The sequence below is a fragment of the Cygnus atratus genome, chromosome 1 (genome assembly GCF_013377495.2).
Source record: "Cygnus atratus isolate AKBS03 ecotype Queensland, Australia chromosome 1, CAtr_DNAZoo_HiC_assembly, whole genome shotgun sequence".
NCBI lineage: Eukaryota > Metazoa > Chordata > Aves > Anseriformes > Anatidae > Cygnus > Cygnus atratus.
In genome coordinates this window covers 145,757,945-145,774,437 of record NC_066362.1, presented here as the reverse complement: position 1 = coordinate 145,774,437, position 16,493 = coordinate 145,757,945, and the positions used below count along the sequence as shown (strand labels likewise).

The 16,493-nt window shown below is 40.1% G+C and overlaps 1 protein-coding gene across 1 annotated transcript in view; it reads right to left on the bottom strand.

The window, feature by feature from the left end:
* The window catches only part of MYO16 (myosin XVI), a 382,912-nt gene that overhangs the window by 285,297 nt on the left and 81,122 nt on the right, over window positions 1-16,493 (bottom strand). Inside the window, exon 2 of the mRNA XM_035565595.2 lies at window positions 3,836-4,099. Coding sequence (XP_035421488.1) covers window positions 3,836-4,061 — 226 coding nt within the window. The 5' untranslated portion in view covers window positions 4,062-4,099. The remainder of the gene's footprint in view (window positions 1-3,835; window positions 4,100-16,493) is intronic.

Here is a 16,493-nt window from a genome sequence, read left to right as displayed (position 1 = left end):
GCTCAAGAGTGAGCAGTGCATACTTGCAGCCCAGAAGGACAACTGCATCCCAGGCTGCATTAACAGAGGCGTGGCCAGTAGGTCAAGGGAGGTGATTGCCCCCCTCTACTCTGCCTTCATGAGGCCTTACTTGGAGTACTGTGTCCAGGTTTGGAGCCCCCAGCACAAGAAAGATGTGAACCTGTTAAAGCAGGTCCAGAGGAAGGTCAAAAGGATGATCAGATGGCTGGAGCACCTCTGCTATGAAGAAAGGCTGAGAGACCTGGGTATGTTCAGCCTGGAGAAGAGAAAGCTCCGGGGAACCTGTGGAAATTTGCAATCAATTTCTAAATAGGTCTAAAAAATGAAGATAACAGTCCCAACTGCAATATTTTGTGGGTGATTCCATTCTTTTTAATAAATCTTTATGTATCTTTTACCCTTTTCCAAGGGTAAAACTGGAAGAAAATGTATCTATCTCACAATTTGCACTTTGAGATTTTCAATGTCATCTTACAAAAACCCACAACACACAACCATGAAACTTGAGAACATATAAACACTTTGAAGCAAAAGATCATAAAAACAGTACAAAAACATTAACATCCTCATCTCCAAAGTGATTCCAAATGTGTATACATCCATCAATTTCATTTAAAGTACCCAGGTTGCACAGTCCTCTCAGACTCTACAGCTTGCCCATCCATTCTACACAGCTGGATTAGTCTCATATACAGCCAGGTGAATTATATTATACCTTGAGTGGAATTCATCTCTTCAAAACCATTGTACTTCAAGCTTACAAAATTAATTATTGACAAGGAAATGCATAACCTGACTGAATTTAGTTGACTAAAACTACTTGAGTATTGAATATGTAACATACCTTTGTACTTTATAATGATATCTCATTATAAGATATTAAAGATATATAAGATTATAAGATATCTCATTATAAACAAAATGACTAGTTTGAAAACTATCTCTAAAAATTAAATACATTCAAACAACATTAAAATATCCTGCTGGCAATTATTAATGTTTAGAAAACAAACCAAATTAATGACGACATACTGAGTTCTCATCTTAATTACTTTCAATATTTATTCTGATATAGACAATATTCAGATTAGTTTGAATCCCAGTTTTTCACAGGATAGCAACTTATCTTCATCTAGTAGAAGGTGGTTTATACTAAGCCATGAAATTATTATTACCAATTCATATTAGGATACTTCTCTGCTACTTAATTACATTCAGCTATACTTTAAAAAATGCTTGTTCAATGCCCAGCTTTTGCAAAGAGAAGCATTTGGCTCCCTATATTCAAAGTGAGAGTGTTTGGGAATGCTGTTGACTGTTAAGCAGACTGTGGTGTAAGAGCCTGATCCTTCAAACCAGACATGGATTTACAGAAGAAAGGAAAGCTGAAGCCTGTTAGCACCTGTCTGCTATCTTTACTTCCTTAATGCAGTATGATGACCTCTTTCACACTCCCCCAGGCCATTGCACTACTAGCAGGGAGCTGAAGAGATGGTGTGACATTTAAAAAGCCAGGAAGTGTGTGCTCATTCTTATCAGCAGCCTTATACTGCAGTCATTTGTGCCTTACAACCCAGCCTTATACTGCAGTCATTTGTGCCTTACAATCCAGTTCAGATCCCCCTTTTCATACCAGAGCTGTGTGTATCCCAGCTGCACAGATACAGCTGATGTGAAACTGCAGTGAGGTGCAAGACACTCCAAGCAATTATCAGGATCCATCACAATTAGCTTACTGGCAACATATACCGATTAGTAAAGTGATGTGCAAGATGAATGATGAATGTTGAGTGAATGGCTGAAATATAAATAAATACACCAAGAGAAACAAATAGAGCCCAAACCTCAACTTCCCCAGCTATACATGTTTCAGTGGGATCACTTAAATTTAAGTCTAGCCTGACCTTATGGATTGAAAATCCATTACTGTTTGTAGGCATTAGATATGCTCCCAGAGTATGTCTTCCAGTTCAGTTTTGTCTGAAAAGAATCTAGTTTCCATGCTCCATAAAGCAAGAAAAAATACATTACATGGATATGATATTTAGTACAAAAGCATACGTCTAATTTGAACTGAAATCCTGATGTAGATGTATTCACCAAAGAGTCATGGATGAATGTTCCACTCAGCAACTGCAGTAATAGAGCAGCTTTTATGTCTATAAAATTAATTTTAATTATTATTTTTACTCACATTGTAATATTTCTTAGTATAGCATTATTCACTTATAGGTGGACAGGCAATGGGAACATTTGCCTAAAATCACAACAGACAGGCACTTGCAGGTTCCCAAGGTGCTTAAAGAAAACAATAACACTTTCTCAAAGTCCTGTGGAAGGACCACAGGCATCTAAATCAGGATAGTGTTGTTATTCCTACTGGGGTTATCTTTGGGCTATTTGAGCTGCTTGCTTCTGGGGACCTATCATCTGTTTCAAGTGCAGGGTACCATCCCTGTTTTTCCCCCACCTTACTTTCTTCTGCCTGAGGTATCTCCTCTTTCTGCTCATGCTATTCAGTTTCTGAATTTGCTATTCTGATTCAGGTGCAGCTCAAGGCCAAGTATGCGCAACACAAAAGACTGTTGATCCCCCATCCCTACTCCAATGAGCAATCTACGTTTCTTCAGCATATCAAAAACAGCCTGAAGTATGTGACTTTTACAGAATGCTAAAAGTAACGTCTAGTATGCCGCTTTTTTTTTTTTAGAGAAAGTTGGAAGCTGTGGGAACACAGAGAGAGAAGTTCTTCACTTATAAAGCCTGTATTTTTACACATTGTAAAAGTGGAATGAAAGGTTTTGAATTTTATTTGTAACAGTTATAAATGTTTCCCTGGGCATTCACTTTAAGAGAAGAGCTCTTTGATCCATTTACTGTATAGATCTAAATATGCAGGACTATATCTCAATGATAAGCAATGGCTGTTAGAACAAATGCCTACTAAAACTAAGGTTCAAGAGTGAGTAAAAACCCTGTATCTAACCAAACTGGTAAAAACTAGAAGAAGGCTGGCAATTCAGCTCTGTGATGGGACTCTTGTTCAGAGCCTCCTGTATTAGGGTAGTTTTGTGTTAATGTGATTAGAAAAAGCAGACATAAAATCCACTTGTAAAGAGTTGCTAAAAACATTGCATCAGCTCTTTTCTTATATCCCTCCCACACAACAGTATGGGGATTCCTGGGAACTTCTAAAACTTGAGATATCCTTAAAGCAAGGTTTGGTTCCCTTTTGAGGAGTAAATTATAAAATTCATGAGTTGAGATGATTACAACTGCACCAGGGATTCAGACAGTACCAGGAAACTAGAAACTGCGGCTACATGTTTCAAAAGGCCATGAATGTCATACCAGACCCAGAGAGCTGACCTGCTGTCAGTGAACACCATCTCGTTGCTTTAGCCAGGCCAGTGCTATTAATACCACATTTCGTTACTCCAGATTTTTGTTATAAATGGAAAACTAATTTTCAAAATAACTTGAGTGAAATTCTGTGGCCCACAGATACCTAACAGACAACACACAATGATGATAATAGTCCTAACCAGTTTTGAAATATATTAGTTTATACACATATTAACCTCAGAGTCAATGTTAGGCCTGCTAAGGTTTATTTTTTATGCCTTAATGAATTCATTACAGTGACAAGCTATAATATACTGTATGTAATACACATCTGTATATTCTATCATTTTATGGTAAGCATAAAGTGAAACTGTATTTTTCTGAAGATGGGTAAATAGAACATGGAAGCTCCTTCTCTGAAACTTTTAGCTATACAAAAAGAAAAAGTAAAAAATGACATACTAAGTACCTTCTTTATCGTCATGATGTATGATTGCATCCTGTATCATATCAGCAAGATTGAAACGAACTCGATGATTCTTTCCATGTTTCAGTTTTTTGACGTAACCCTCCCGTTTCTGGAAAGCTTTTTCTCGTTCATAATAAGCCTTTATTTGATCACAGCGCATCCGCTTCACCAGCCGCTGCCGCTGGCCGAGAGGGAGGGACTCCAGCAAGCACTGGTCAATTTCCATCTCATGAGACCGAAAAACATTACATAGCTGGAAACAGCCTGGAAGATATGGAAGACAAACGCATTTAGATAAGGCACCAGTGTGAGTTCACTTCTGATTCTAGTGTTCTACATTATATACACACTTAAATTGCCTTCAAATAGTAGATAGGTGCCCGAATTTCGCATTTCTTAGAACTATCAGCAGGCCAGATGAGTGAACTTCTCTCTCCTTGGTTTGATGGAAGAGCTTTTGAAGAGAGTGTAGGCTCAAGAAACTTTGGGCAGTTAAGAAATACCAGAATTAAGCATTGGTGTGCAACTTAGGCCTGCTTTTTTTTGCCCATTTTGCTAGATCTTTAATTACATCACCAAAGGGCTCCTACCTCACACAGGGCACTACCTGGGTAGTGTTGACTAAAGGACCACTTTGTTTTCTCCTTGCTGCTTGACATGTCTCATCTACTGAATACCATTCTAACCCTGTTCTGAAGACAATAATTTCCTGACAGGCTTTTGTAAAGCTCACATCATGCTAGCACACAAATGCTTCACAAATATGTATTTATTTTCTTTAAAAAAAAAATAAGGATAAAGGAGCATTATTACCTACCTTCTGTATTGAAAATCTGAAAACACAAGCATTTTTAAATCACTGATTTTGGATATCCAGTTCAAGACATCTATGCTCTTTTCTTGAAGTTTTTTGTTTTATTTTGTTTTGCTTTACAGACATAGTGTTCTATACACTATTAGGTAACACCATAATAAAATATTACCAAAGTGATAGTCCTACACCTGCATGCCAAGCAGCCCTACAAATGAGAACCCAGAATCTCACATCGGATTTTCTAAAACCGAGGAGCATACATTTATACAAAACATGCCCAGAACGTCTTGTTGAGAAACTCTAATACACAAGCAGACACAGGAAACAGTTCTACAGGTCAAGTTCAGTCAACTTATTTTAACATAACCTACCCTTTCTCTCCCTATATTTCTTCTCCTTTCTTAGCATGCCCTTCTAGTTACAAGAAAATTGTCAAACTAAAACTTTGGAAACAAGTATTGGCTTGCGTTAAGCCAAAACACACACGCTTTTTGCATGTCAGAAGCCAACAACTCCTGTATAAAACAAAATTTTCTGGTTGACCTTTAACGATATGTTCCATTGCTGAGCATGTCAGAAAGGGCAAGGAAAGGAAAGGTAACTCCATAAAGTGGCGGAAGATGGAACCTCATTCCCAGCTTCACTCCAAGGGATCAGAGCATTCAATCAAGTAGAAGATCTGCATTCAGATAATCCTCAGCCTGAGGCAGTTTGTGACTGCATCTCCTTTCTGTCACAATATCAGGACAATCGAATAAGCAAACTCCAGATATTCCCCATTAGAACTGTTATGTTTTGTATAAAATATTTCAGTACCCATGCCATAAGCCCCCACAGTATTTCTGACCTGTAAAACTCTTAAGCTTATACTTTAATACACCTGAGTCTGGGTATAGTGCCTGCCAGCCAGGCTCACAGCCTCAAAGGGAAAACCAGCTTGCTGTCTTAAACCATGTTGACAATGCAAACTGAAAGTTTGGGAACAGTTAAGAGATTGTTCTTCTAAATGCCGTTCAATTTGTCATTGCTACTTCATGACTGTAACAGAAGACCAATTGCAGGAATTTTCCCCTTCTACTCCTATAGCAGCACCTAAGAGCACAGACAGACAGCATTAGCTAAGATGCAGCAGACCACCATTCTCATGCCCAACCTTTGCACCTTGGTTTGGTGACCACGCACGTGGCCTCAGGCCTTAAATGGAAGAATACAGCATAGCAAAGATGAGCTCATACAGCCAGACTACAGTTTCAGGAAGGATGTGGCTGTCTTAGTGTCCTCTGCATCTCCACTGAGATGACCTTCAGCCTGTATGAGTGGCAGTCTATTTGCTCCATGAAGAGCTGGGTTGAGCTGCTTGACTGCCAGCACTAGCCTCACATAGTAATTTCCAGTGTGTGGCCAGAGTCAAACAGTTCAGGCAGATTAAGAGGAGATTCTTCATCAACTTGGGTGCTGGTCTGAGCTGAGGAGTGATGAGTTGCAGTTGGGATTCTTTCTCTCAGCACATCTCGAACCTGATGAATACCAGATCAGATCAGATCAATAAGTGACTATGGATATAATAGCTGCAGATCAGCAGTCTTGGTTGGTAAAGCCTGGATTAAACAATATCATATAGATGCAGACAAGGCAAACTTTTTGAATTCATCATTCAAATGTCTACCCAGTCATGAAATGTCCAATCCCAGTTTTAGAACCAGGCATATCCCTACCCTGACTGTGGTGTCCTAATGAGCATGGGGAACTACTGACAGCGCGACAGGGATTCCTGGATATTACCCTCAAAGGGCTCAACTCAAACCCAGGAAGGTTGTAGACATGCTTCTGGTGGAAAATCTGGGGTTAACATAGTGCCACTTTGAGCAAGGGGTTAATAAGAAACATCGGATCGTGTGACCATGTCTTTGCTGACCTAATCTTGAAAATCTCCATCAGTGGATTCTGCAGGTTCCCTGGATAACCTGTTCCAGTGTTGCACTGCTTTCTATCAAAAATGCCTTTTTTTTTTACTGTTGCCATTGCACCTTGCTAATAATGTCGCTACCTAGCAGAGTTCAGCTTTGCCATTTCTGATATTATCTTGGTAGCCCTCTGCTGCCCTCACTCCAGTTCCTCAACATCCATCTTATACTAGGGAGACCAAGACTGCAGATATACTTGCAAGTGCAGCATCACTAGCCCCAAGAAGAAGGGCACAATGATTTCCCTCAGCCTGCTAGCCACAGTCTTCCTAATGTACCCCAGTATTGTGGTTTGCCTTCTTTGCAATCAGAGTACAGGGTTGGCTATCATTCAACTTTGTGTCCGCTGTAACCTCTGCATCCTCTTCAAAAGGGCTGCAACTCAAACCAGTCACTTCCCAGCCAGTACCAATTCACAGGGTTGTTCTGTCTCAGGCATGAAAATACGTACTTGTTGCACTGCTCAGTCTGATGGCCCAATCCTCAGAATTAAGCTCTACCACTCAAAGTATGCCAACCAACCACTCTGCCCTAATTTAGCATTGCCAATAGCAGCAACAGCTTCAGCTGTAAAGAAAACCTCCAGGAAAAAGCTGCTAAAATCCACAACTTTGTTAGGCAGATGTAAACTGTTATTGTTTATAGACTGACAACTTGGCTACAGCCAGGCTCTAAGAGAAGCTATTGGAGCCTCCTAAAGGCAACATGTGTGGTCTGTCCATCCTCTTTTCTTCCATGTATGAGAAAAACCATACAAACTAGCAGAGTGGACTCATACAAGAACCTCATAACAGACTCAGTCAAGTAGAAGATTTTTGGAAAGGAAGATCTCAACTAGAGCTCTTTCTGAATTTTCGTCAGGAGGCAGTGTGATAACGTGAGGAAAGGTTTGCAGATACGTAGAAAGCCTGCCTTCTGAATCAATTTGCCTACAAGTTTATAACTCATTATATAAAATACCACATTTGAAGATTAGCTCGCGTTTCTTCCTGCCTCGGTGTATGACAAATTACAGTTGTGTACAGTGATTTGATGATTTGATAAGGTCACTGTGACTGTCATGGCAGATTGCACTGGATAACTCATTAGCACTGTCTTCATCAAAACACTGAAAAGGCTTCCTAGGATATGATTTATTTAATGAGATGCCCGGACCAAAACGACTAAAATAAACATGATTGTTGGTGTATATCTGGTTTTAAAGTATGCATCTTTCATACAATCATACGACATAAAAGCCTCTATGAAAAACTGAAGTATCAAAACCAGAGATCCTTTATGGTATCACAATGGTTGTTAGCTAGCATAGGACAAAGGAAGTCTGTAAATATAGAAGGAAAAAAAAATGTCTAAAGGATGCTTGCTAGTGTAGAGCTGCTTCACTGACTCCACCTTGAACTATTAGAAAGAAAAGAATCATTGCTACAAAAAAAAAAAGTTGATGAAATTGTAGCAATTTACTCACAATTAGCCAGAGTGCCAATTACATTACACCACAAATTACAAGCTTGATCCTGCCTGTTCGAACAAGGGATTTCTGAGTAAAGAGGAACTGCTTGCTTTGAATTGTTACCGGTTCTCACTGTGAAGGTGAGAGAAGGAACATTTTGTGGCATTACAAGCACCGGCCCATGAGCATCATGAAGAGCCTGGGGAAGATGATGGGATATAAACGTAGAAGAAGAATGCAATTGCTACAGGCATTTTCCTCCATCCCCTAGAAGTGACTTGTGCCCAAGTAACTGTATGTCACATAGGAACAGTTGCAATACCTTTTTCCAGAAACCATAATGACACAGCTTTCCTTTAAATTTCCCGTTCTTATGGCTTTATCTCACTTTACTTTAGTCACTTGCTCTGGCATCTAAATTAGGGGTCCAGTCAGGACTAAAAATGCACCTTAGATGCTAATTCACATTGCCATTGGGTAAATATGTTCCTATCTGGATTGCATGTCAAGAGGCATTTCCAGAACGTGAAGCTGAGCACAGAACTGCCTGTACACATTCACACAGAACAGTTTACCACTCTTCTCATGCATACTGCATTTTCATTTTTCATGTGATATAAATATTTGTTATCGTGATTCAGAGAAAGAAGTACTAATGGACCCCGGGAATAATGTGCTTTGTAAAGTATGGCAAGTTAAAAACCTTCTCTCTTCATTAAAAGCACACTCATAACCAAAATGCTGACATTCCTTACTGCAGCAAGTATCTCAGATAAGGTGATACAGAATTATGGTGCACAATACTTTAAACTATGAATAAGAATGCTAATAAATACTAGGACATATTTATCCTTATTTAAGCAAACATTTGTCTTGATTTTGATGATATTTTAATGGAGGAATAATTAATCTTCTGAGTGTTTGAAGAACTGTGGTCTTTATAGCACAGAAACACAGTGCAGATGGGTTAAAATTACTTGGAAAAATAGCAACCTGAGATTCTAAGAATGTATCTACTCGAGACTGCTACCCAAACAATGTTCTTTAAGCATGCTGTTCTCATTGAAGAAAAAAGGGTAAAAAAGAACATACACTGTGTTCTGCCTGGGTTCTCTGACACTTCAGCTCCAGAGTTTTGGTCTGTTCCTGTCATAACTACAATTAAACACCTAAATTCTCATTTAGATGCCCAAAGTTGTCCTGATCTTCAAAAAGATTAAATACTTGAGAATTTCATCCACTTCAGTATACTGTTAAAATAGATAAGTATTTATTAAATAAAAATTAGCGATAAATACTGAATTACTGCATGACACTTCTAAAGCCAGCTAGCTAAACATATTCCCAGTACTAACAAAGACGTGGCAAGAGAATGCAGTGAGCAGCAAGTACTTTGATACTTAAAGAACCGGATACATATACAGTGTAAATCAGTGCAGCTGCAGCTGCTTCAAAAAGCTGCATTACTTTACATTTCAGGTTTGATAATAGAAACATGACCAGAAACTACAGGACTGACCCTTTCAGTAATAAACTTTGTTTTTATACACGATGAATTTACTATGCATTGTTGGTAGCATGCAAATCGTAGAATCATAGAATCATTTAGGTTGGAAAAGATCCTTAAGATCATGAAGTCCAAACACCACCTAACACTATCAAGTCCACCACTAAACTGTGTCCCTAAGTGCTACATCCACACATCTCTGAAATACATCTGACGATCACGTATAATTAGAAATATTAATTTATGGTTATTTATGCAGCTGAACTGAATTCCACGTGATATCAGTGATAAAAATGTAAAAGCCTAACTGATATAGTGGCGTCTGGACCACAGATCAATGCATTCGATTACAGGTGCACTCTTCAGAAATCAAACATTATTATGCATCATCTACGGATCTGCCAGTTTCAAAAAGAAATATTTCTTATCCACAGAAGGGGCTACATTAGTTCAAATCCATCTCAAATTGCAATGTTAAGGTCGGTATCAAAATACTTGGGTTTGAAAATCCTTTGTTCAGTGCAGGGAAAATTACTTACCATGTGAACAGCCTCTCTGTTACATTTATTAAGCTCTAACTGAAACACAATGCTCTTAACCCCTCAGCCCGATCTTAAGAGCTAAAGTATTTTCATCAGGTCAGCAGCACTGTGTTCAATGCAGCTGTGGGCTTATTTTTTTGTTTGTTTCCCTTCCCAACCACAAGCGGACAATTATAATTTTAATAGAGCAGTATAAATATAAACTATTTCTCTTGTAATGAATCTAAAGAATTCAATTAATGCCAAATCTGAGAATAAACTGCATAGCAGCAAAGGAGCTGATCTGGATCTCCTGTTCTTGGCTCTATGGAGCTTCTTTAGGATATACTTGCAAAGTTAGGCTTCTTAAATGATATAAAGCTTTCCCATTTTCTGCTGAACACCCTACTCTCTCTCTGCTGAAGAGCAATACTGATCATATTCAAGCAACCATCCTCTTGTAAAACGCTACTCTTGTACGCTGCTCTTCAAGAGCCTTTTGATGTGACTAGACTGGTAAGCAGGAACTGCAATCAATCCAGCTGATACCAAGGAAAAGTTACTTATCAGACACTATTAATCAACTCTACAGGGTTTCTAATAGACTCTATTATCTATCTATCAGCTATTCAGTGAAGTTACAGCAGCATTCTCTACAAATTTATTATATTTAAATTGGAGAATCAACCAGTTTGGGATTTTGCCTTTGCAGTAACAGAAGAGCACCTGAATAATAAGGAATTAAATAAAACAGAGAGCTCTGCAGTGTCATTTGTGATTTACATCATGTAGCAGTCTGTAACATACGGATATTGTATGTGCTAGGTAAAAGTCCTTAACAGCACGTCAGCCTATTCAGTAAACATAACCAAACTGCCTGCCCATGCATCAGCCTTCAGTGTAATAAAACACAGGTTTCCAATACACACACAAGGGGTTCTTCCCGATTCTAGGAATAAAAAATATTATTTTGTTTTGCCTGTCTTCAGCTCACAGGTTTGAATGGTCTCAGAGGAAATGTGTTTATCTGAGAGCAGCAGTCCTCATTGGTGGATCACATCCAGAAACGGAAGGAACGTAAACAAAATGAATAGGCACAATCTGGTTGTACTCAAACCATTAGTTTTGGTAACGCTGCTGTCTCCATATCCCCTCTACTGCCGTCATCCTTGTATGTTCCCTTGGAGGATGAGATGAAGGAGGACTCTGGATTCCCACAAACAGCATGCCTCAAATACTTCAGGACACTGGTAGGGAGGGTCACTCGGGAGTCAGTCCTGAAGGGCAGAAGGGTCCAGGAAGGCCGGATGCTCCTCAAGAAGGAAGTCCTAAAGGTGCAGGAGCAGGCTGTCCCTGTGTGCTGTAAGATGGGCTGTCAGGGAAGAAGATCGGCATGGCTGAGCAGGGAGCTTTTGCTGAGTGTCCAGGAGAAAAAGTGAGTTTATGTTCGGTGGAAGAAGGGGAGGCAGCTCGGGGAGAGTACAAGGAAGCTGCCAGCATATGCAGAGAAAAAAAAATCAGGAAGGCCAAAGCTCATCATGAGCTCAACCTAGCCACTATGGTTAAGGATAACAAAAAATGTTTTTATAAATATATTAACGGCAAGAGGAGGGCCATGTAGAATCTCCATTCTTTACTGGACGCAGAGGAGAACATGACTACCGAGGATAAGGAAAAGGCTGAGGTTCTCAATGCCTTCTTTACATCTGTCTTTACTAGCCAGACCACTTATCCTTGGGATACTCAGCCTCCCAACCTTTAGATCTGGGACAGAGAGAAGAATAATGCCCCCACAGTTCAGGTAGAAACAATTAAAGACCTGCTGCTCCACCTGGACTGTCACAAGTCCATGGGGCCAGATGGGATCCACCCAAGGGTGCTGAGGGAGTTGGCAGATATGATTGCTGGGCTGCTTTCTATCATCTATCAGCAGTCATGGTCATCTGGGGAAGTCCGAGAATACTGGAGACTTGCTACTGTGATGCCCATATATAAGAAGGGTCGTAAGAAGGACCTGGGGAACTACAAGCCTGTCAGCCTGACCTCGGTGCTAGGAAAGGTGATGGAACAGGTCATCTTGAATGCAATCACGCAATGTATGCAGGACAACCGGAGGATCAGGCCAGTTAACAGCTTAACTGGGTTAAGTTCAGAGCCCCTCACTACAAGAAGGATATTGAGGCCCTGGAGCATGTCCAGAGAAGGGCAACGAAGCTGGTGAAGGGCCTGGAACACAAGTCCTGTGAGGAGCGGCTGAGGGAACTGGGGTTGTTGCGTCCGGAGAAGAGGAGACTCAGGGGAGACCTTATTGCTCTCTACAGCTACCTGAAAGGAAGGTGTGGGGAGCTGGGGGTCGGCCTCTTCTCAACAGATAACTAGTGATAGGACTAGAGGGAATGGCCTCAAGTTGCGCCTGGGAGGTTTAGATTGGAAATGAGGAGCCATTTCTTCTCAGAAAGAGCAGTCAGGCACTGGGACGGGTTGCCCAGGGAGGTGGTGGAGTCACCATCCCTGGGGGTGTTCAAGGAAAGGTTGGACGTGGTGCTTAGGGACATGGTTTAGCGGGTGACATTGGTGGTAGGGGGATGGTTGGACCAGATGATCTTGAAGGTCTTTTCCAGCCTTAATGATCCTATGATTCTACTGCAAACGGCAGAACAGATCCTTTGAAGTTTTTCTACAAATGCTGCCTAACCACCTTATCTTTATTTCTGCTTACAGCAATGTAAGTGGTGCAAAGGGCAATTCTGCATGGCAGTATATTTCACCGGAGGAAGAACAAATTTCCTTGCAGTAGGATTTAATTTCCTAACAACATACTCAAGACTACTTTGTATCTTCTGTGACAAGAGATTTAATGGTTATTAAGCAACTCAGATATTCACACAGTAGAAAAGCTGCACCATCAATTCTAACTATAATGGAAGAGTGTAGTATCAAACACTGCTCACTCATTTGGATAAATTATGTCATGATTAACATATTTTTGAAGACCTTTTCTTGAAACAGGGCAACAGGTTTGGAAGTTACGATGGGAACAAAAATTAAAAGATACACAGAGGTAGCATAATCACATAGACTTTGTTTCCTTTGGAAAAATCAAATAAAAATATGTCTATATGATTCCTGAAGATACATAGTATTATTCCTAAAGCAGCTAACTTCAATATTTTAATAGAAATAGTGTAAGTCCCCACGTTAGGGTAAGAAGAGAGAGCTCAAAGTAATCTGAAAGCAATAGTCATCCAATTCAATAATTGTATTGAGAGATTTTTTTATTTAATATATAACTCTATATATACAACTTAGAAGAAAAACTAAATTGGCTGTCTGAGCTAATCCTTATAATCTTTTGTTCACTTTTGGATCTATGAATTTATGTCACTCATTATTTGGAATTTCCAGAAGCAAACAATGTATATTTTTAAGATGAATACAAAGCACTTAACAAGGCTTGTCACTTGCAAAGCCTTTGAGAAAATAGAACCATAGACTGATAGAATCTCCTGAGTTGGAAGGGACCCACAAGGATTACCAAGTCCCGCTGTTGGCTCCACACAAGTCCACCCAAAAATCAGACCCTGTGTCTGAGAGCATTATCCAAATGCTGCTTGAACTCCAGTAGGCTCGGTGCCATGTCCCGGTCCTGGGGAGCCTGTCCCAATGCCCAACCACCCTCTGGGTGCAGAACCTTTCCCTAACACCCGGCCTGACCCTCCCCTGTCCCAGCTCCATGCCGTTCCCTCGGGTCCTGTCGCTGTCCCCAGAGAGCAGAGCTCAGCGCCTACCCCTCCGCTCCCCTCGTGAGGGAGCTGCAGGCCGCCATGAGGCCTCCCCTCAGCCTGCTCTGCTCTGGGCTGAACAAACCAAGGGACCTCAGCTGCTCCTCATACCTCTTCCCATCTAGACCCTTCACTATCTTCATAGCCCTCCTTTGGACACTATCTACAGCTTTCTTTCTTTTACTGTGGTGCCCCAAAACTGCACATAGTACTCAAGGTGCAGCCACACCATCGCAGAGTAGAGTTGGACAATCGCTTCCCTTGACTGGCTAGCAATGCTGTGCTTGATGCACCCCACTTTAAATCCCCACTATAAACCCCACTATAAATCACACCACTAACAAGAATAACTCTAGAAGCTCCAGATCAGAAGGCATAAGGAGAGCAAAAGAGATCTGGGCTTACCAAATGACAATTAAAAAAAAAAAAAAAAAAGGAAGAGATAGGAAAAGATAGGAAATCCCCTAGGAAAAATAAATAAATGTATATATATCTCATTTTAGTCTTTGCAGAGACCTGGCTGTCTTTATTTGGATAAAACATAAAACTTTTGAAGTTGTAACTAAGCTGTGAAGATGAGTTATTTCCTTACAGTGCAGTAAATGGAAATATAATAATACATTCATCTCTAGTCTGCTCCTTCAGATATGGGACAGAGAGGAAGGGAAGATGTGCATCTGGGAACTGATGCACTGGAATATTCTTGCTGCCATCACAGTAAATATAAAGGGCTTGTTACGCAGACCAAGGACACTCAGATCACAGTAAGTGATGAAAAACGCTAACACTTCTGTTGCTACTCGTAAATCTGGAGCTTTGAATTAACACACAGGTACGCAGTGAGAGAAAGCCAAAAATTACAGCTGCTACAAAGGTTTCATGATACACTTTTAACTAAAAGAACTAAGAAAGTGGCATGGCAGCAGAAATAACCAATAGTTTTACAATAAATAAATATCTGAATAAAGAAACAAAAATTAAGATTGTTTCAAATCCTGGGGCAGTCCTTTCACAGACATCCTCAGTTATACCTATTTAAGTACAAATATGCCAGGGATCAAGAAGCATATAGTATATGAAAATTACAGAAAACATAGGCAAGAAATACATAAATCAAAAGTTTGTAAAGCCTGCAGAAGATTTTTTTATTTTTTAAGAAGGGATGTGTGGATCAAGACAAAGAGGATATTCAGTATCATACGTGACAGATAGTCAAAAGCCAAAAAGGAAACAGTGGTTGATAGACCCCAAGTGTAAGGACTGGCAAGCACACAGGAAAGGAAATCCTGTGCCAAGTGGGCTGTGGTTCAACATGCCATCTAATCATTTACAGAGATTACTGTAAAGTAAAAGCAGATGGAAAACTAGTTTACAGTGGGGCTAACAAAAACTCTGCTTCAGAGCTAATATGCAAGCCTTTGGTCACTGCTCAGTGTACATCAAGGGACTGCCATCTCAGTTTTCAAATAGCGAAAGGATTAGAAACAGACCCTCCTCCTTTCTGCGGAAAGGCAACTTATCTGGAATATTGCATTCAATTCTAGACAGTCAAATTGGAGCAGTTCAAAAGAAACCACCACAAATGGTTCTGGGGCCTGAGGGACTGATTTATGAGGAAAGATGAAAAGAATTAAATATGCATAGCTTAGCTAAGCAGTGACTAAGGAGAGAAATTAACAGAAATTTGAAGGGTGAAATGGAAAAAGAAAGGTTATATGTCATAAAAAGGAAGGGAACTTGGAACAACAGAACAAGTTTAATATAGTGTAAATTTAGACAGAGTACCAAGATACAAATAGCACACCTGGATGAGATTACCAGGTAAAACTGCAAAATCCCTTGTTTTGGTATACTTACTGTGTGAACAGACACACAAAAGCACCAACAAAGGCACAGCAGTTTTGGGCACTCAGGGCAGCCCAGCCAGCTCTGGCATCTCTGCATGGCCCTGCATGCTTTTGTAAAGACAAGGCTCCAAGAAAGTAGGGAAGCAACCACCAGGGCAATTTTGGGTATGTAGAGTCATACCATTTGCCTCTGAAAGACCTCTCTCCCTCGCGCTGTGGGGATAGCTATTGGACCTGTCCACGGTTAGCCTGGGCTATGGTTAGAATACCAAGAATTCATGCTAGGCTCAGCTGGATCTTCAGGGATGAGTGAAAACAAAAACAGGCAGAGCAGGTGTCCTGAAAACATAGTTTATCCGAGTATGTCAAGGTCACCTTCCACATCTACCATCTAAACATTATACTCTTGGTCACCTAATACTATAGTCATATGGAGGCATATAACATAGGAGAAAAGAAGTGCAGAGAACAACCCCTTACCAAACTTGAGTGTGAACATACAACAGCAATATCACTTTTAGGTTATGTTAAAATGGAAAAACCCTGTTGACTATTTCTCTTCTGAGGAAAAGGAGGAAAAAATTGAACAACTTCATCTCATATGAGAACCAAAAAAAGACAGTGTCAACGTATGGACCCCTAGTCTACATGAAACTTCAAGTTTTTGCACTGAGGAAGTAACTAGACAAACATACAAAAAATACTTCAAAGCTATTGAAGAATCTGAAGTAGAAATCCAATTATTGTTGCAGCTCCAACATTATTTCTCACAA